At 52.3% G+C, this 21,088-nt stretch overlaps 6 protein-coding genes across 6 annotated transcripts; 3 read left to right on the top strand and 3 right to left on the bottom strand.

Moving 5' to 3' along the window:
- Window positions 1–189: 189 nt before the first annotated feature.
- Window positions 190–876, top strand: PG994_000444 (uncharacterized protein; the record flags this gene model as incomplete). Its single annotated transcript, XM_066851853.1, has 2 exons — window positions 190–231; window positions 484–876. The coding sequence occupies 2 exons, from the start codon at window positions 190–192 to the stop codon at window positions 874–876; spliced, it is 435 nt and encodes a 144-aa protein (XP_066722485.1).
- Window positions 877–1,355: 479 nt separating this feature from the next.
- PG994_000443 (uncharacterized protein) lies at window positions 1,356–3,357 on the bottom strand (the record flags this gene model as incomplete). The annotated part of the gene is made up of 4 exons (XM_066851852.1): window positions 1,356–1,886; window positions 1,939–3,088; window positions 3,144–3,161; window positions 3,269–3,357. 4 exons carry the CDS (start codon window positions 3,355–3,357, stop codon window positions 1,356–1,358), a joined length of 1,788 nt encoding a protein of 595 aa, XP_066722484.1.
- Window positions 3,358–4,105: 748 nt separating this feature from the next.
- PG994_000442 (uncharacterized protein) lies at window positions 4,106–14,014 on the top strand (the record flags this gene model as incomplete). The annotated part of the gene is made up of 5 exons (XM_066851851.1): window positions 4,106–4,158; window positions 4,234–4,269; window positions 4,323–7,806; window positions 7,908–10,275; window positions 10,428–14,014. 5 exons carry the CDS (start codon window positions 4,106–4,108, stop codon window positions 14,012–14,014), a joined length of 9,528 nt encoding a protein of 3,175 aa, XP_066722483.1.
- Window positions 14,015–14,619: 605 nt separating this feature from the next.
- Window positions 14,620–15,613, top strand: PG994_000441 (uncharacterized protein; the record flags this gene model as incomplete). Its single annotated transcript, XM_066851850.1, has 3 exons — window positions 14,620–14,626; window positions 14,699–14,811; window positions 14,888–15,613. The coding sequence occupies 3 exons, from the start codon at window positions 14,620–14,622 to the stop codon at window positions 15,611–15,613; spliced, it is 846 nt and encodes a 281-aa protein (XP_066722482.1).
- Window positions 15,614–16,340: 727 nt separating this feature from the next.
- PG994_000440 (gcn5-related n-acetyltransferase-like protein) lies at window positions 16,341–17,923 on the bottom strand (the record flags this gene model as incomplete). Its single annotated transcript, XM_066851849.1, has 3 exons — window positions 16,341–16,721; window positions 16,832–17,084; window positions 17,553–17,923. The coding sequence occupies 3 exons, from the start codon at window positions 17,921–17,923 to the stop codon at window positions 16,341–16,343; spliced, it is 1,005 nt and encodes a 334-aa protein (XP_066722481.1).
- A 2,063-nt stretch (window positions 17,924–19,986) lies between these two features.
- PG994_000439 (isopentenyl-diphosphate delta-isomerase) lies at window positions 19,987–20,938 on the bottom strand (the record flags this gene model as incomplete). The annotated part of the gene is made up of 3 exons (XM_066851848.1): window positions 19,987–20,219; window positions 20,295–20,633; window positions 20,743–20,938. The coding sequence occupies 3 exons, from the start codon at window positions 20,936–20,938 to the stop codon at window positions 19,987–19,989; spliced, it is 768 nt and encodes a 255-aa protein (XP_066722480.1).
- Window positions 20,939–21,088: the final 150 nt, after the last annotated feature.

Here is a 21,088-nt window from a genome sequence, read left to right as displayed (position 1 = left end):
GGGTAGCGAAAGGGGTTGGTGCTTAGTAGTGGTTTGTCCTCTTCACAAAAGACAGCCCTGGAGGCTGGCATATAGGTTGAAAGTATTCTGCTTTCTCAATATGAAGCCGGTTGGCAGCTTGTACCGCCGGAGGTCTCCGTGATCGGCTTCGGCCTTCAACCCGAAAGCTGGATGCTAGGCAACATCGCAATGACGGATCTACGGATTAGGTGCCCCATAGCAGACATCTGTGTATATAAGATCTGAATAATTGGAAGCTAATGAAAATGAACTTGAAGATACTAATACGTCGAGGTCGATCAAGGTACCCATTTTCAATACTCTCTCTCCACTCGTTGTGTCGAGATTGCCTACCTACTTATCCATAGCATCATCTACCCCCCTGAAGCCGAATTCACCCGCTCTAGTCAGCGTACATGCACCAACGCCTCAGCATCGTCATGCCGGCTGTCAACCTGCCCTCGGGCTACACCCTCTTCGAAGGCTACCCAGCCGTGGAGGACTACATGCACCTGCGCCGCCTCCTCGGGCGCCTGGCACGGCTGCTATGTGGTCGAGACCACGTCGCCCGCAAAGCCCGTGGCCAGGGGCCGCATCATCGGCGACGGCGGCTGGTACTTCATCATTGCGGACATGGCGGTGCTACCGGAACACCAGCGGCGGGGCCTCGGCGACGCGGTCCTGAAGACGCTCATGGACCGGATCAGGACATACGCCGTCAAGGGCGACGCCTATGTGACGCTCTTCGCCGACATTCCCGGGAGGCGGCTCTACGACAAGAATGGGTTCATGGAGGCGATGCCGAGGGAGATGGGCATGGACATTGTTCTGAAAGATGTCGGTACCAGTGGGAGCGAAAGCGGACGTCCAATCTAACGAGACCGGGTTGAAACAATGAATCATGTGTTTTTCTCTGTTATACAGACTCATGAGCATTGGATCCTCGTAGGCATTGCAAATGGGAAAAGTTTACCTATGAAGTGCTTACTGATGGCCATATCTATTCTATTGCCCGGGGCTTAAGAAAGGATGATGGAACATCGAAAGCATTTATTGAATTTCACAAGCGAAAGTTGCTAAGATCGGCAACCAGGAATGGACATCAAACAAAAGTCCAGCGAGCTGGAATTGTTCACTTCCCATTCTGCTACCATCGTCGCAAATAAAGCCATGTATTTCGCAAATCACATATAGAATTGAACTCCCCTAAAAAGAAAGCTGGAAATTGTTAAAGGAGCACCCTACCGCTATGCATATAAACTCCAGACCTTGCGAGTACAAAAGCACGATATAAAAGTCTAGCGTGGGTATCTAAACAAGTTCGCCAAACTGAGATTATGCTGCAAGAATCAAAATTATGAACGCCCTTCCCACGGATTTCGGAACTCATCCTCACCACCAGAGCCGTACAGTGGACTTTTCGAATCTCTGTTTCTCCGCGTCTCGTCATCCCATTCTCTAGACTCTTCTGCTCCGGGGCTACTCTCATCAGGTGTGGGGTCTCCGACCTGAAAAGGTGTCGCATCATCCACTTCGTCCTCAGCCTCTTCCATGAGAATCTGGGGGTCTGACGTCGAAAGGACTGGGGCGCCAAGGGGGCCGTTCTTCTGTGATGCTTCGGCTTCCTCGCTTACTGGCTTAACAGGCTTGGCCGGTGTGCCAGGAGAAGGTTCATTAGCGAGGAGGGTTTTCTTCCTTTCCTTCTGCTTCCCCTTTACGAGCTGATTACTAAGGGTATCTGAGCTTCCTACGGTCCTGGCCGCCGGCCGCGTGGACTTGTATGAGGAAGCCCGCGACGCGCCCCAGGCGCCGGTGCTAGACTGGTATACTTGAGACTGTCCGTACCATCGTTCCCGTGATGGTATGTTTGCCGTGATGACGGGATACTGCGCTCGTTAGTAGGATACTCCATAATAATCTCGAATAATGACGACCTACGTTCCAGTCACCAAACTCCAGCTCCCTTGCTTTGTCATATAGACTTTCGTCACCTGAGTCGATGTCGGCCTCGTCTGTAGCACCTCCACTATACTTGGGGTTCGACCCACTTGGTCCGCCTTCGCCATTCAGGAGTGGTGTGTTCGCGGTTAACTCGCCTCTGACTTCCTCTGGTTTTGGAATCCAATACTTGGCTTCTCCGCTCCGCTTGTATCGCATACCGTCCTTGATTCTGGCAAACCGCGAGCTCGAATCTTCGTGAGCAATTACCTTGCCAGAAGAGTCAAATACACGGTAGTTGTACTTGTCGCCGCTGAATGTCTCCTTTGAATCCTGAATGAGATCTATGACACCGAAAGCATCTCGCATAGCATACTTGACGGGTAACCTTGCAGCAGATACCGTGTTATCGGCGTAGTCGTGGTATGAAAAAGCATACCAGTGAGCCACTGCAAAGGCGGGCATTTCGCAGCAAATCAATGCGTCCTGGATAGCGGCAGCTAGGTTATCAGAGGTGTAGCCCTCGACGTTATCGGGAATCGCTCCCAACCAGACCAGGATAGACAAAAGGAACCCTTGCCAATACGAAGCGAAAATAATGAGCTTAATGCACAAGAACTTGGGCACTGGACGAAACGGTAGCAGATCGTTATGCATGCAGACCCAAAAGAGGCCAAGGGCGTACAAGCTAACCGTGACACTGAGGTTGTATATGATACCACTCCAAAGGTAGCCAGAGGTTAGCCCAATGTAGCCCTCCTGATAGGTGCCTGTGGCTTTCATAACGATGGCGGCAAGGGCCAGAATAGGCTTGAGCCAGGCATATTGCAAGATACCTCGCTTGATGGCGAGGAAAGTGTAGGGGTCTGATATGTCGACCTTGGGCAGGACATGGTTCAAGGGCCACAGATGCTGGACGGGCGAGCGCCCATGGGTCATGATCAACAAAGCTCTCTCGCCACTGAGGTAGTTGATCAAGAGTTGAAAGAAGGCATAGATGGTGAAAGCCTCGTATATATCTCGAATCGGGTCCAGGAATTGGGCTGCCACCAAGGAAATCATGCTAACCCATGAGGATATCGAGTAGATAGGAACCATGAGAAGCAGTCGGACGGTATACCTCTGGGATAGAGGCTTTCGGTAGTTCTTTCTGCAGGACTATCAGTGTCCAGCCGTAGGCATTTGCGCGGTCAAGAGATACGTACAGTTGGAACCATATTGATCTATAATGGGCATCGTTCAAGTCAGCACAGGTACTCCAAAGAGCCAGGGCAGCGCACGAGGTGGACAGAAGTCCATAGGCAGGATAGTAACAGGAAAAAAGCCTCACATTGCTGATAGAACGGTGGCCACAATGGAGGCAACACCAGCCGTGATGGTGGTTGCATATTCGAACTTCTGGCCCGTGCCGCTGACCATGTTGTGCTGTACGGCCGACGCAAAGGCAGACGGCTTGAACTTATCTGAAGGAGTTAAGAAGGGACGCGGTCGAGCGATGTCACAGGCATCATCAAAACTGAATATCTAGGCAGATGGAAATAGTGAGACCTCTGACGCGCGGTGTGCGGCGTGTCGCATGGGCATGGGAAATCAGATGGTGATGGTGATTGGAGTGAGGGAGCTAACGTTCCGCCTGTCTATCTGATGATGGCATGTGCTGCAGCCTGCGTCTCAAAAGATACCTCAAGCTAATATGGAGGCTTTGCCCCCTGTTAACGTCCTCGGGGAACTGTACTGCTGCTGCTGGCACTGGAGGTACTGACTAGGTAGCACAAGCTAACAGGGGTGTTGCAGCTAGAGCCCCCCGCCGAATCTGAGCTGCAGCGCGCAGCGTCATTAGGTAATTGCAGTTCAAGTAGGTGCTTTAAATAAATCGAGCTTTAAGTTAGCATGCAACGGCCGGCGACACAGACGCGCCAAACGCCGACAAACCAACATCAGCATCAGAACACCAATTCGAAGAGCCAATCGATCCTCCGGCATACCAATCTGCTGCGCATTGCAACGCACAACTGCCCCCGACTGGGTCAGCTATGGACCCAAGCTCAGCGTTGCTATTAGCTGCTGCGCGTGTCGGACAGAACTGGTAGGCGTGTTACGTTACTCAGTAGATCGCGAAAGATCAGGGGTGGACGGTCCTTGTTATTGAAAGCTCTCCATTGCTGCCATGGCAGATCTGGGAAGCACCAACCAAAACACAGGATGGGCGAATTTTAATGGGTATGGAATATGCTCTTACTCTTACTCTTGACGTATTTTGTTGTGTATTGGACTAATAGCTGGACGTATTTACAGAGTATTCCTAGGCTTGCTCCTAGTCTGCGGCTTTCTGTAAGTCAAGGCAACTCATACCCCCTGATATACTCAACCTAACTTGGATACAGAGCCGTCGTCTTCCTGCTGTACTTTAATAGAATTGTCGCCTCCGTCATATCCTACCTTATTCGAACCTACACCTGGCGCACTTCCCGAGTTCATATCGACATACAAGCGCTGCAGGTTTCCCTCCTGGGTGGTCGAGTTTTCTTCAACGGATTCCGATACCACGGTCCCAACGAGACTATCTTGATTCAGAATGGCCACATCACTTGGTCATATTGGCTCTGGAGGGTGAAGGATGTCAACATCGGGTCTTTCAAGAAACCGGCCAAGGCCGGCGCGACAGGAAATGCGGCGGATCCCCCTACGGAGAGCGCACAGTCGCCCAACCTCCCTTGCCGCATAAATATTGCTGTATCAGGTCTGGAGTGGTTCGTGTACAACCGCAGTCCGGTTTATGATTCGATTCTGGCTGGAATGACGGATTCTGCGGATGCGCCGGAGTGCGATGCGACCAGTACAGACCACTTGGTTGACGGCATAAACCACCCTCGGCAGCGATTACAGAAGACGTCACAGAAAATCGAGGAGCAGCTTAACAAACTCGACTCGAAGTACTCGCTGGACAAGAAAGTTTCGCATGGCTCGCACGGCGAGAAAGGGGCCCCGGATGGCCATGGTCTCAAGGAATCTCCAACCTCGTTATCTGAGGAGGATTGCGCATCACCCAAGGGAGATGATCAGCTGCCCTTGATGTTGCAACTTCTTCCCATACACTTCGAGTGCAATAAGGCGGCCGTCGTGATGGGCAACGAAAATACCAAGGGTATACTGATCATGAAGTCAAGAGCCCTTGATGGCGAAATCACCGCCTCGGAATGCACAACTCCAGATCCATACAGGCAAATATTCAAAATCCATTTCGACGAGCCCGTAGTTGAGATGAAGGACAATAAAGAATACAAAGAAGACCAGCTTACCAGGGCTGTTAAGGACAAGCAAGTTGTCCTCGAAACCGAACCAGCTCAGCATCGCCCATTCTTCAGGAGGCACAGGCGCAGGGTCGTGAATCAACTGAGAAACCTAGTCCCATATTGGAGAAAATCCGTAGAGTCGTTCTCGGTACATTCAAGGCATGGCACGCTCGCAACCGAAAATCCTGTCGCAAGCACGTACAATTGGCAAGGTCTTTCGAGATATCTTAATGATGACGACGAGAATGACAAGATTCGCTGGTCTTCAGTCGAGTATGCTGCGGTAACTACATTGGTGGAGAGCCCAGAAGCAACCCTGACAATCTTCTGGGATGTGCCTGGGAAGGTCACGCGTGCCCAACGCCAACAACGGGCTTCATACGATCAAAAGAATGAGAACAATGTCAATGGTTCAACTTCTCCAGCGTGGGCAATCAATCTTCAAATCAAGGGCGGCGTTGTCAACTACGGCCCATGGGCAGACCGATATAGGGCTGAATTACAGAGAATCTTCAACCCAACTCTCAGCAAAGATGCAGTGCCTGCAAATCCACTTCCTGTCGGTGCTGACAGAGTTCCAACCCAGTTCAAGCTATTCGTGGAGCTCGATGGGGAGGTCACCATCAGGATCCCAACGCGTGAAGACTCGAAGAATTGGAGGTGGAAGAAAGAAGTTGCTGACCCGCGGCAGCACCGCAAGCAAGATCCCGGGCAAGGTCGGTCGAGTGACCACGACAAAGCAAGCAATCCCGCTGCACAGCAACGTCCCTACGGATGGCTCGATGTCAAAGTCGGTCCAAATGCTACCATCTCCTATTCTATGGATATGTTGGCAGGTCCCACTGGGTATACCAACACGCTGAATATTGAACTTCCTTCGACCGAGATCTCTTCAAGTGTAAATCATGGGCTGCTTTGGCGATCGGGCCGTCTGCGCATATCTTCTGACATGTCTGGCCCTCTTAAATGGAACGCACTCCGGCAATGGCGCTTTGATATTGATGGTGATGACCTCGAGGTTTTCATCCTCAGGGACCACATCTTCTTGCTCACTGACTTGATCGATGATTGGGGAACGGGGCCGCCGGCAGACTATCTTCTATTCACTCCTTTCAAGTACCTGTTGAACCTCGAATTCCGGAATTTGAAGCTATACCTCAACGTCAACGATGTCAATATCGTTAATAATCCCACAGACATGGAAGAGAACACATACTTGGTCTTTTCAACCCCCTGTCTAAAAGCAGAAACATGCATATCTTTGGACAACTTCCGGCCCAGCAAGAATGCCGTCCCGTTCAAGGTGCAAGCCGATACGATAGGACTGGCATTACACTTGCCGCCCTGGAATACGCAAGCTAGTTTCCTGAGCTCAAAGCAAGTCGGACAGGTAGAGAGTCTGTATCTCGGCGAATATCACTACAATTCAACAACATCAACTGCTAATACGGACACTCTTGTCCTCGATGTTACCGGCCAGTCATTGGTGGCAACTGTACACGGGTTCATCATACGATATTTCCTGCAGTTGAAGGACAACTATTTCGGGGATTATGTTCATTTCCGTACCCTTGACGAATACCAGGAGGCACTTCGCCTCAAAAAGCACAGCCCAGAGTCCGAGGGGGCTACGCGGCCACCTCACAAGAAGTCCAACGACATGGATGTCGTGCTCAGTATCCGGACAGATGACCCTAAAATCATGCTGCCCGCTAACATATACTCCTCGGAGCGACACCTCATTATCGAAGCTGCCGCTCTCTCGGTTGACCTTCGGTTTACCAACTACTATATGGACCTCGATCTAGTTGTACCTCCACTGAGTTTGTCCATGGGCAGTGAAAACGACGGTGCCACAAGCCCCTTAAGTACGACTTCTAGCACACAGATGTTCATCGATGGCATCGGGGTCTACGGCCATCGTTTGTTTGGCTTGCCTCCAACAGAGCCCACATATCTATGCAATTGGGACCTGTCGCTAGGTACGATCACCGGCGAGTGTACAACGGATTTCTTAGGTATCCTGGTAAATGCAGGCAAAGCGTTTGGTTTCTCGCTCGACGATGACGAGAATGCGCTTATACCATATTCGTCGATTGTCGTGTACGACGTGACATTCCTGCGTCTTTCCGTCCAGTCAATACAGTTATGGCTGCACGTGGAAGAAGCCGCCTTTATGTTTTCAACGGATTCCATTGATGTCAACTTCAACGACTGGGCGAGAACACATTACTCCAAGCGGGCTGATATCAAGATTCCTTCCCTTGAGATCGCCTGCGTAAATTCAGAGTCTGCTGCCAGGCACAAGTCTAGACTTTATAGTCGAGTCGAGACTGATGCGTTGGTACGAACTAGCATTCAACTCTCCATCATTGGGAGAAAGCATGCCTTTTCCGAGGAGAGGAAGCTTCAACAGGAGCTTATCCGCCGTGAAGACCAACGTACTCATCGCACTGAATTCCTCGTCCTCTCTGGCCTTCTGGACCCAGAGATCTCGGATCCAGTGGATCCTGCAGCACAAAGTGTGCCAACAGTTCCACAGCCAATGACTCCTGTCGACCCTAGCCCCGAAGAGGTTTCTGCTAGAAGCATCGGGTCTTTGCAGAGTTCACGGCGATTACGGCACAAGAGCTCGTTTCTATCCTTAACCAGCGAAAGCAGTGCTAGCATACGCAGGCATGGCTCCAACGCTGGGCAACGGCGCAAGATAACGTCCGCCGGAGTGCAACTACGACTCAGCATCAAGCGAATGAAACGCGTCCAGCTTTACGCCAACGCGACTTCTCTGGCTCCACGGGACGTCACTCGGCATTTCACAGCGCTCTGGGAGATCATAAGGATCAAACACATAATACCGTGGCGTTTTCCAGTCAGTTTTTCGCCCCCTACTTCCCATTGGAGAATGTCCGCCCCAATGTGAGCGAGGCAACATTGCAGAACGAAGAGATTGAAGATGATGATTTTGCCACTTCGTCTCAATTCGGCCTTGCAGATATCGATCCAGATTCGTTGAGTGAGGATGCCGTACACCAGAGTCTCATGATCCAGCTACCCTCTGGCGTCTCGGCCTTTTTCAATACGACAGCGTTACGGCACATCGTTTCATTATTGGACGCCCTTCAACCCACAGAGCCTGAGGACCTACTGGACACACTTCAGATAAGCTCGATGACAGACATATTTAATATGGCGAAAAGAAAGAAACTCAACCGCAACATTGACGATATCATCGTCCGGGTACCTCAAGCAAATATTCGCTTCCTCAACTGTTCCAATGTTGACTCCCCGCATCCGGCGCAACCAGAGCAGGATCAGTACGACTTTGTACTGAAAAAGGCGCTCTTAGCCACACGATCTGATACACGGGTGGACGAGAGCGACAAGACTGATAACAGCGAATCGCGCTCGTCTTTCCATCTTCGCTTTGATACCTTTGAGGCTTCTGCTGCCGAGAGACTGGCAAATTTTAATGAAACACAAGCCGCAGTCAAGGCCAGCATCGAAGAAGTTATGGTCACTTTAGGCTCCAAAGAGGTAACCTTTGCGGATTGCGACATTGGTGCACTGCGACTCAGTACTTCCTCTGGCAAGATTGAATACCTAGCGTCATTGATACATCGAACCAATATGCTGGCACGTGAAACGGGGGAGCTGTTTTCTTCAACATTGTCCAGAGGCGATTGTCGACCTAAGCAGCTCGTTCATCGCTTGATCACTGAAGGCCGAACTGCACCCGATGCTCCTTTCATGACTCGCCCTTCAGCTGTGTTGCGAGCAGCCTCGGAGCATTTGAGAACTCACGATTCCTGGAAACTGGTCACGAGACTACGCCAAATGTGGAGCAATATGAGCGATGCCCAAAAGGAGCAGCTCAGATATGAGTGCTTCAGCTCGTCCGGCGTATGTCCAGAAGGCGCAAGACAAGCAGCCATCGAGTCTTTCCAGGGCTGGAGAAGCTGGGACTTAGAGAACGTGGGAGATTCATATCTAATGAAGAACACATTCGGCAAAGCTGCTACAGGCCAAGTTAGCTCTGCGCAGCGGCCAAAGATGGCTTCGCTCCGGGTACAACAGGTGGAGTTCCTCCTTGATCCTGGCCCCAAACAAAACCAGGTCTTCGCTATGAACATCACCACAAGGTGCCATTCGAAGGATCTCAAGACTCCAGGCGTTGCCAGAGATGGTGCGCCGCCTGGTCAACTCATGGTTGCGACTATGTACTGCTCAGATGCTGGCCTAAACCTCAACTGGGAACTTCTGGAACTCGTGGAAGACATATTGCGGCTATATCGACAGTCTGAGCTGAACAATACCGAAGTCGCTCAAGTAGGCAAGCCAGACAAACCAGACAAGCCCAAGTCTAAGGTTGCCCAGTTGTCGGAGACAATTCAGTTCGTCTTCACTCTAGGCCATGGCACCATCCTGTTGGAGACCGTTAATCTGAGGTCCGAAACCCAGAGTGACGAACTTAATATCTCGGTCTTGGTGTCCAAACGGCCATTTGCGACTAATACCAACGCCGTCTTGACTTGCAGCTCAGTATCGACGAAATTCCGTAGTCACCAACAAGCATTGGCTACTTTCCGGCTGAGGGGGCCTAGTGTCTTCGTTTCACACGAACTGCTTGAGAGTGATGTGGCGTCCACACACACGATCAAATCCACCGCAAGCAGCCAGGACCTAAGGCTGTCTATCAAACAAGATCCTATCGTATTAACAGAGGTCATTGATACTATTGTCCAGGATGAACTGGCGCAGCTTTACCAACTGAGAAGCCAGCTACCATCAGCTCCTGCGCAACAGCCAAAAAGTCACAAAATAACGGAGCGTCTTTCCTCGTTCCGATCGTTCCGAGTAGATCTGGCCATGTTTTTGAACACTTACACGATATCATTGCCCCTGTTACGCTCCATCACGTACACGATCTCTGGCGTTGTTGCTCGAGCTGCCATGGCTGCAAATTTCGGTAAAGAGATTATTTTCGATTTCGATATCAAAGAAAACTCGCATGACATGCAACTTCATGTCAACAATGCCCCACGAAGTATCTCCTCCTGCAGATTCCGCCCACGAATGGGCGTATCACAAGTCGAATGGGTCAGGGGGAGCATTCTGTCTCAGTCTTTGCCTCAGTGGAGCTCGTTCAACTTGATGCGTCGGCCGTATATACCCTGCTGAGCGCTCTGAATAGACCAGAAATGGCCAACGCAGTTAGTGATCTCCAGCGGCAAGGGAAAATCATGCAAGACCATATGCAGGAGATATTCGGGTCACCCGAAGAGCCAACCCCCAAGAAGGCTGATCCCAACGACAACAAGCTGATCTACGAAGTACACACAACTCTCGCTGGCATTGAAATATTTGGACATTCGCCACTCAGATCAGACACCACCCCTCTTGCACACCTGTCAGCCTCCTTGGGGAGTGTACATCTCAAACTAGCCAATCGTCTGGACCAGCATAGCCCTATTCTGGACAACCCCGAGATACATGTCAATCTACGCCAGATCGTCTTTGACATCCGAAAGGGCACGTCGGAGTCCATGCATTCTTGCGGTAACCTCTCTTTCGCTGCTTTAATTACGGCGAGCACAAGAGAAACTGAAGACGGCAAGGACAAGAGAGCCTTCGACTTCAGGAGTGACAGTTTCAAGGTCAATCTGTCTGCGGAAACTGTATCTACGTTCGTGGAAGTCATCGGCTACATGGGTGACAAGATCAAAGACCTTGACACGACTAAAGAAATCGAGTATCTCCAAAAGCGACTGAAGCAGAGTCGGCCCAAGATTACGATCAACGATGAAGAAAATGAGGACACTGGGCCAGAAACGGATATATTCGACTCTTTCCTCGGACAGATTGTGTATTCCTTCGTCGTGCACAACATCCAAATCGGCTGGCTTGTCAATGCCGGCACGGATCGTCTTGTCGGCCATGAAGACTTGGTACTCTCTTTCCAGAAGATCGAATTTGCCACCAAGAAGAAGAACACGGCTAGACTCACTATTGAGAACTTCCAGCTCCAGATGGTCCCCCCTGACCATGATAGGATTGCTCGATCCGCCAACTCGGCTCTCCTTCCCGAGGTCGTCTTTAATGTAGCATTCGTCTCAACGATGGACACGCGCCGCCTTGCGTTCCAGGCAGTGGGGAAATCACTCGATCTTCGGTTGACATCAGGTTTCATCATACCTGCTGCCAATCTTGTCGACTCCATCAGCCAATCAGTTAAGAACGTCAAGCAAGCCTCGGAGAACTGGACACCCATCGTACCGGTGACGGAGAAGCCTGCTGACAAGCCTGCCAACAAACCTGTCAAGACTCAACAGAGGTCGATATTTGGAAGCAAACGATTGGAGTCTCTACTTATTGATGCCGATTTTGCCGGTGCCGTCGTTCACTTGTCCGGCAAAAAACCTATTGACGATACGAGCACTCAAATGAGTAGTAGTGGCTACCCATCAATGTATCGCCCGGCTCTAGCCGGGAAGTATGGTCAATTTAGCACTGATGATTCGGGAGGCACCAGCACGACGCTACGCAGTCCTGGTCTTGCGTGGAAAACAGAGTACCGTGATGACGGAAAAGAAGACCAAGCCATCTACGGTGAAATCAAGATCGACGCTTCACGCAATATTTTGTACCCAACCGTCGTTCCCTTGGTTATGGAGATTGTGTCAAGTATCAAGGAGGTAGTCAGTCAGGACGAGGGGGATACCCCCGTCGTACTTCAGACGCCCCTTACAAGAGAAGAATCTGGGCCGAAGTCGCCCGAGGAAGAGAACATTCTCACCGCTGATCCAAGTGAGGTCCTGGGACGCACAAAGCTGAATGTAGGCCTGCGTATCTGCAGACAGGAGTTCTCCCTGAGCTGCCAGCCTATTGCTCGAGTTGCAGCAACTGCTTGCTTCGACGATATTTATATCACAGCCAATACGGTGAACTCTGTGGAACACGGCAATTTCTTTGCCATCTCGGGCACATTCAACAAGCTTCAGGCATCTGTGCAGCACGTATACTCGCGGGAGTCTACGGGTAGTTTCGAGGTGGACTCGGTCGTGCTCTCGCTCATGAACAGCAAGCACTTTAGCGGGACAAGCGGCGTCTCAGCAATTCTCAAGGTCAGCCCCATGAAGGTGGCAGTCAATGCCAAACAGCTGCAGGACTTCTTGCTGTTCCGCGAGATCTGGGTTTCGCATGAGACCCGGCAAGGCAGAGCTGCACCGGTGGCCACCTTGCAGACATCGACCTCGCAGCAGAGTCATCTGGTACAGCGATATCAGCAAGTCGCGGCAACAGCAGCCTTCCCTTGGACAGCTACAATATCCATTGCGGCACTGGATGTCCGAGTTGACTTGGGACAATCTCTTGGCAAGGCTGTTTTCAAGATTACCGAGTTCTGGGTCTCCTCAAAGAAGACATCGGACTGGGAGCAGAATCTTTGCTTAGGTTTCCAGGGGATCGGTGTCGATTGTACGGGCCGTTTGAGTGGATTCGTGACACTTCAAAACTTCAAGCTTCGTACTTCGATAGAGTGGCCAGAGCGACAGGCAGCGCTTAACGAGACCCCCCAAATCCAAGCATCCATCGGTTTCAGTCAGTTCCGACTGAAAGCTGCTTTCGACTACCAGGCATTCCTGGTCGCCGACATCACCTCGATGGACTTCCTCATGTACAATGTGAGGCAAAAGCAGGACGGGAGAGCTGATAGGCTCGTAGCAAACTTCGATGGTGACGCCGTACAGGTCTTCGGCACGACAAGCTCAGCAGCTCAAAGTGTTGCGCTGTGGCAAGCTGTGGAGAGGCTCATCTCGGAGCGCAAGGCCAACTACGAGTCTTCTCTACACGATATCGAGAAGTTCTTGAGGCGCAGGTCGGTGGCTTCCCAAGCCCAGCTGCCCAACATCCGCGCCAGAAAACCTGCCGGGGACAAGGCGGCCAGCAAATCGCCCATCTCGCTCGATACGGACGTCGTTGTGACTTTGAGAGCTCTCAACCTCGGCGTCTTTCCAAGCACATTCTCGGACCACCAAGTCTTTAAGTTGGAAGCGCTCAACGCGCAAGCTCGCTTTGCCGCCAGCATGCAGAACCGCCGCATCCACAGCACTCTGGGCCTCACGCTCGGGCAGCTGCGAATAGGACTGGCAGGTGTGCGCCGCACGTCTGCGCCCAAGGCGGCGTCGGAGATCTCGGTGGAGGACGTGGTGGCGCTGGCGACGGGCTCGCGGGGCGGGACGATCCTGAAAGTGCCCAAGGTGGAGGCGGTGATGCAGACGTGGCAGACGCCGGAGAGCCGCAGCATCGACTACATCTTCAAGAGCGCGTTCGAGGGCAAGGTCGAGGTCGGGTGGAACTACAGCCGCATCTCGTTCATCCGCGGCATGCTGGCTAACCACTCCAAGTCGCTCGCGAGCGTCTGGGGCCGCGACCTGCCGGAGATGAGCGCCATCAAGGTGACGGGGGTGCCGGGGGCGCCTTCTACTACGCCGGAGGAGGGAGGAGACGAGGGAGAGGCCGAAGGAGAAGAGCAGAAGAAGCAGAAGCAGAAAATCACGGCCGAGGTGCACGTGCCGCAGTCCAAGTACGAGTACGTGGCGTTGGAGCCGCCGGTGATCGAGACGCCGCAGCTGCGCGACATGGGCGAGGCGACGCCGCCGCTCGAGTGGATCGGCCTGCACCGCGAGAGGCTGCCCAACTTGACGCACCAGATTGTGATTGTGAGCCTGTTGGAGCTGGCGGGCGAGGTGGAAGATGCGTATGGGAAGATTCTGGGTTCTTCCTAGTTTTGGTTGGCGGTCGATAGAGAAAAGGGGGAAGAAGACATGGGAGCAGCCACACACATACACACACACATAACCCCTAAAAGGTAATATCATCATTGGAAAGAGTAAGGAGTCTTTGTTGTATTCATTCTAGCCCTAGCATACATAGCGCGGCGTTGTTTCCTGTCAGGTTCGACACGGATGCATTGGGGCGTCACGTTGTAAAGAGTTTACCTATTCCATAATTTCAATCCTATGGGAAACACTATCTATCATCCAATGCTACTTGTTACTGAGTGAGGGCTATATGATCTACTTGATGGCAGTTGCCAGTGGTAGGCTGGCAATTCTCCTATCAATCAATAATTAAGACCCGGTCCCCTGTAGGCGCTAGGCTGTGGTGCCTAAAGATACGTGGAGTGGGCAAGTGGGTTACTCGAATCGAACCCCGAAGAAACACGACCGACTCCAAGTAGAAATCAATTTACGCCCGTCGCGTCTAACCAAGCCCTTCCAACGCGTCTACCCAGAAATCCGTCATCCCCGCCAAACACCAACTGCACTGCACATATCTGCGGCAAACCTCTTCTAGGCCCAATAAACACACACATAACTCCAAATCAGCCATGGGTGGTAAGTCGCCTTGCTTTCTCTACGAAGATATTGCATAACAGGGCCCGAATTCCTTACTTATCGTGCCAACAGACTCATATGGCGGCGGCTACTCCCGCACATCCTACAATGCAGGCGGTGGCGACGATGCCGGAGGCTTCGTCTACGGCGGCTCCCAGGGCGGCAGTCAGAGCGGTGCAGGCAAGGTATGCTACCCCAAAGATGCAAGCCAAATATTCTCCCCAAATCGCACCATCTAACGCTTTCACTTCGTCAACGCAGGGCTACGGCGATGACACCCTACGCCCCGTCACCATCAAGCAAGTGATCGAGGCCGATCAGGCCTACCCCGACGCCCCCTTCCGCATCGACGGCCTCGAGGTGACCCAGGTGACCTTCGTCGGCATGGTGCGCGCTATCTCGCCCCAGACGACCAACGTGACATTCCGCCTCGACGACGGCACCAGCGTCATCGAGGTCAAGCAGTGGCTCGACGCCGACAAGCAGGACGACACGTCGAAGCAGGCCTTCGCCCTCGACTCGTACGTCCGCGTCTGGGGCCGCCTCAAGAGCTTCAACAACAAGCGCCACGTCGGCGCCCACGTCATCAAGCCCGTCACCGACTACAACGAGGTCCAGTACCACCTGCTCGAGGCCACCTACTGCCACCTCTTCTTCACCAAGGGCGCCCCCGGCGGCGGCGACGGCGCTGGTGGTGGTGCAAACGGCGGCGGCAACGACAGCATGTTCGTCGACGGCGGCTACGGAGCGGGCGGCGGCGACGTGCCCATGAACGACGGGCTGCGCACGGTTTCGGCCAGGGCAAGGCAGGTCTATCAGTGGCTGACAAACGCCGAGGGTGGCAACGAAGGTGTCCACGCCAACCTTATCGCCCAGGCGATGAAGATGAGCGTTGGGGAGGCCCTGAAGTGCGGTGAAGAGCTTACTAGTGCTGGCGTCACCTACACAACGATCGACGACGAAACGTTTGCTATTCTGGACTACTGATCTGTCGACGGAGATATGAAATAGACATAAGAAAAGGGGCATGGGAGAAGAACAACTGAACCATGCAAAGGGGGACTGTATGGTCGCTTCACATATTCATCATTCCGTGTCGCAGTAAGGGGTTGATTTGGCCCCACGACGAAGACACTCCCTGCAACACAGCGGCTCAGAGAAGGCCACATCAAGCAGATGGGCGGTAGAGACTCGAATAAGGAGTGGCGTTGGCATAGTAGCTGACTAGATATGAAATAATTGACTAATGATACCTCATATACGAGCACCACATTCAGAGCCTATTCTTCCTTCTCGTCGTTAGGTAAAGACTGGCAAATCCTACGCAGCTGCTTCGGCAAGTAACAATCTGATAAGACGCGAAGCCAGGTGCTGCATCCCCTCTTTATCCACCTACAATTTGCCCAAGTACCCAAGAAAGTCAAGATTTCCAAAAACCCAGGAACGAAACATGTCATCAGTCATAAAAGCTCATTATCGAGCAAGTGGTAGAGCGAGTGTGCGAAGAGAAGAACAAGCTGCAACCAACTGGTTAGCTGCAATACCTTATGGATTTGAAAAGGCAAGCAAGAAAAGTATTTAGTAACCTACCATAGCTGCCCCATTTGACAAAACTGAAATCGTGAGTTCATTAACAATCTGAGCATAAAGACTGCCCGCCCCCTGTTCCCGGATGGGCTTCGAGCAGCGGCGATACCGCACAGCATCGTCTTTATCACTGCACTCTCTGGGTCAACCCACCACCGCAGACAATCTGTTTGTTAATGTGATGGTGGTGATGACCAGATGCCGCGGCGGCTGCCATGATGCCCGACTTCAGCTGCTGCTTGTTGTTGGTGCCGGTCGATGCCGACGGCGACGACGGGACATGATGAGCAATAAGAGAAGAAGAATGCTGCTGCGGCTGCGGCTGAGGCTCGCGGACCATGATGGACATGCGGACGGGCGGGGGCGGCGTGGTCTCGTCCGAGGGCGACCACGACTCGTCCATGCCCATGTAGATGTCCTTCTTGACCTCGAAGCCGAATTTGGCATAGTAAGCATTGTTCTTGAGCGAGCTGGACTCGAGATACATGGCTCGGTTCTCGGCATCGGCCTATATAGTGGGTTTTTGGGCGTCAGAGGAGGTCAGGGGGGAGGGAGGGGGCGATAAAGTAAAGTGCCTAAACAGGGAAGGAAGAAGGAAAAGGAAGGAGAACTACTCACCTTCACAGCCATATCCTCAATCAGCTTCGCTGCGTAGCCCCGGCCGCGCCCGCTGGGCTTGGTGCCCAGGTAGACGAGGTAGTAGCAGTCGTCGTCGCGGTCGCCCATGATGTCGTGCTTGGTGTCGTGCAGCAGGGGCAGCAGCTCGCCGTAGTAGCGGCGGCGGCCCTCGGGCGAAAGCTGCCAGTAGAGGCGCCACATGCCGCTGCGCAGCGTCGTCCACCAGTCGTCCATGGTCCCGCCGGGAGGCAGCCTGTTTTTTCGCCGGGGAAGAAGGCGATGTCAGCCAAAGTGTACCAAAGTAACTGAAGTACATACGCACTTCATGCAATCCCCAACTAAAGTAGAGTGCGGCTATATATAGTGTAGATGGAGGCATATGTGTGTGTTGTAAGTAAGCAGCGAGGGGAAGAGACCATGGGCTTAACAGCAGGTTTTCTTTCGTTGATTATCATAGCAAGTGACACTAATAACGAAAAAGAAAAGGGCGTGTGAAAGGGGTGAGACGCAGATGGGTACTGGCGAATATTTGACAGGGTGGGGGGGATAGGCTTCGACGGAATGAATAGGGGGTGCTTAGATTTACCCATAATCTCATTATCTCATACCATCTCTACACTAGAGAAACACAGACTCAAAAGAGGCGGACATCTTTTTCTGCATACAAAGAATATAGAAATGAAAAGGTAAAAGAAGCAAGGGAAGAGCGGTTTCTACTCACCACAAAGCAACCCCGTCATAATCCGCCCCAATGGTGGTCACCACGCCGCTGTAGCAGTGCGCCGCGACAATGTAATTCATAATGTCGACATGGAGGCGCCACTTGAGGGTCTCGTCGCCGTCGCCGCTTCCGCCCCCTTCGGCGTCGACCAGGTACCGGGCCAGGTCGTCGGAGGAGAAGGCCTGCGCCAACGAGAGGGCGGCCTCCTTGTACTCGGCGATGCCAATGGCGCGGACCTGGTCGCCCCACTTCTCGGGGACGAGAGACCGCTGTTGGACCGGGACGACTGGCTGTCGGTTGAGCTCGATGACGGTGCTGTTAGCGGGGGTATTGTTGGGAGTGATGGTGGCGGTAGTGGTGGTAGTGGTCATGGTGGAATTGCTGGTACTGTTATTGTGTTTCAAGTGCGCCATGATTTCGTTATACTTTCTGGGTCACTTGTGGGTATTGGTGCTTCTGAATTGTTCAAACTTGATTATTATCTGATCCTCGTCGTGTTAGCCTGATATAATACAGAGAAGAAAGTAGGGATACTCGCAAAGGTATCCTGACCCTCACTCGATAAGTGACTTACTCGGTTTACTACTTGATGTACTTGATATATTCTGTATACTATCACCCGTGTGGACTCGAGAGAGCTGGCTTCTCGAGACGGGCATGAATCGGGACGGGTGGCGCAGGCAGTGAAGGCTTTTTCGTAAGTCAACAGACATCAATCTTGTGTTTGACGGGGTGAGCCTCTAGGGAATATCCGTGTGATAGCAGAGGAGGGGTCTCTAAGACTTAATGTATCAAGCGGGTAAGAGGTTGGGTTTGATAGGGAAGCTGGAGAGAATAGCCAATGTTGTAAAATTCGGCCGTCACGTCTGATAACTATACGTGAAGGGTGGAAGTCTCTGGCAGACGAGATGCGAACTTGTAGTATAAGGTGAGGTACGTAGATGATGGTCTGCTTATACGGGCACGCAAGGTAACAGACAACAGCAGGGTCGAGGATGAAGAGGAGTGGAAGAGAGGTAATGAGAACAGTTCAGGTTATGCAAGTAGCAACAGGAAAAGGCCCAAGAGCGTCTTGGGAATATATCTACAGTACACCCTGATAGAATGGGGTTAGTACCAAGGTATATTGCAAGAGCAATCCCAAGTATAATATTTTCTTGTATCTCCTGGCAGCCTTGAAAGTCAGTCGTGTATCGCAACCGGATAGATTAGCAAACAAGCAGCTGTTGACTATTTCCAGTGGATGAAGAAGAGGGGAACCAGAGAAGAGCCTCTAAAGTGGCGTATGGGGGGTTCTTTAACGCCGGAAGAGAGACAAAGCCCAAGGTCTGTTGAGTTAACAAGGATGCTTTCACTCAAAAGATGGCCCGCGTGGGATGGCTGCAGCAAGCCTACATCACAGTTTCATTGTGTTGTGTATGGGCGAAGGCGGAGGATGCGGCATCGTGTAAGACGGTAGGCTGTGACCCGATACGTTGTACACTGGCACATACGTACAGAGAGGCATGTACATCGGACACGGCGGCTCGGGACTCTCCTTGTCTCATTGAGCCCGCCAGTCATTGGGTCATCCGGGAGACAACAAGAGAGTAATTATGATGCGTTTTACATACTGCCAAGCTTATCATTGGCTGTGGGGACAGGGCGAGTGTCCGCCTCTCGACTGATGCGGTAGATGAGTATCATTGCTCGGCTTGGCTGCTTGGGGGTTAAGCGATGGGGTGTTCAGTTTGCGTGGCGGGGATGTATTCGGTTCTGCAGCTAGGCCTACTCGCAGCTGGTAGTGATCGCCGAGAGTGGGGTTGATAGAGCTCAACTAATGTGGTACATATCAAGGTGAGAGTAGCCAATGGCCGGCATCAAGCTGGTCGCCCAGTATGCAAACTGCATGTAGTCGGATCAGCTGATGCCCGCCTTGCTGTCTCCCGTTGGCCTACACCATCAGGATTTTGGGGAAAGCTTCGGTTTTCGTCGCCTTATCGCGCTACCGGCTTGATTGTTTGGGAGCTTGATAGTGCACATTCCATGCCGAGCTCCTGGATAAGCCTGTCATGTTGGCGTCCCAATGTGCCGAGGGTCACTCCAGTTCGTCGGGCTGACGGGGCCACAGGCTGCCAGACACAGACAAAAAGTAAGTTCTGCCAAGGGAGGAAATTGAGGATTAGATTTATGCCGGTGCGCTCCCCAGGAAAGGGCGACTCCTCGCCCGAGTTTATATGAGAATCGGATATCTTGGAGGAAAGAAAAAGAAAGCATGGCTGCTGTTCAAACCAAGTCACAACCAAAAAAAGCAACTCCACGTCCCCCCGTTCTTGTTGGGACCCCACCTTCTGTCATTGCATGTTGTGTTGGCCCCTATTGAGCCAATGCAACATCCAGCCCTGCCAACCGTGATTGCTACACAGCATTATGTGAGGTAAGACGTGCGTGCTTCTCACATGCGTCGGATTTGCTGCTCGTTCTCGTACTTCTCCAGTCCAGAGTCGAGGCTCTCCCACCACTCAAAGAGCATCGATTCGCAGATCAGCTTGAACCACGGCGTGAACTTGAGCTTGGGATCGGCAAACAGCATCTTGAGCTCGGCAGGCGACACGTACTTGGTGTCCTGGACCTCGTTCTTGTTGGGGTTCAAGTCGACGTTGGCCTTGATGAACAGGATGTAATCGACTGTGCAGTGCGAAAAAAGGGTTAGTCACACAGATAATCACCATCCGACATTGCTTTAGAATGAGGCCAACATACTCTCGTGTTCACCCCACTTGCCGTCGCTCGGGGCCTTGTAGTGAATCCGCGTCAAGAAGCGGAACTTGTCGAGCGGGACCTGCTCCTTCTTGATGCCCAGCTCGTGGTCCAGCTTGCGTTGCGCCGCGTTCTTGACGCCTTCGACGGACTCGGGCAGCGTGGAGCCCGTCTCGCTGGGAATGTGCAGAGGGTGCGAGCAGCAGGTGTTTGTCCACATGTCGGGGAAGGTGATCTTCTCCGAGGCACGCTGCTGGAGGAGCAGTCGGTTCTGGTCGTCGAACAGGAAGACGGAGAAGGCGCGGTGAAGCAGGCCCTTGTCGATGTTGGTCATCAAGTGGCCTGTCGCGAAACGAATAGAAAGCCTGTCAGCTCGAACGCTACTACAGCTCTACTTGGCTGCTGTTGCTGCAATTGAAGGAAAGTAGTGCTCTTATATTATTATACATACATAGCTTCTTGCTCGCAGTTCCAATTGGCTGGTCGTTCTCGTCGAGGACGATGCACACCTCGTCCATCAAGCGAATTTGCTCCTCATCGTGGCCGTCGAGCGCAGCCGAAGTGGTGTCGATGTCGGGAAACAGGCGCAGAATGGTTTCCGCCGTTATGGGGGTGGCTTCGGTCGTGGTGGTGGTCGTCGTAGACATTTTGACTGGTCCCGGCGAAAGAAATGAAGATCAAAACTATCAGTAGGTAATCAAGAGTAACGCAACTTGAAGTTCGTCTGATGTCTGGTCGAGATGTGCTCCGGCAATTTATTGTCAATCGGTGAATAACGTCGACACTAAAACTAACCC

Source organism: Apiospora phragmitis (genome assembly GCF_038363925.1).
Source record: "Apiospora phragmitis strain CBS 135458 chromosome Unknown utg000001l:1.0-2902119.0:1.0-2906034.0, whole genome shotgun sequence".
In the NCBI taxonomy this organism is placed as follows: domain Eukaryota; kingdom Fungi; phylum Ascomycota; class Sordariomycetes; order Amphisphaeriales; family Apiosporaceae; genus Apiospora; species Apiospora phragmitis.
The sequence above is the reverse complement of the archived record's forward strand: the minus strand, read 5'-3'. Positions and strand labels throughout refer to the sequence as shown.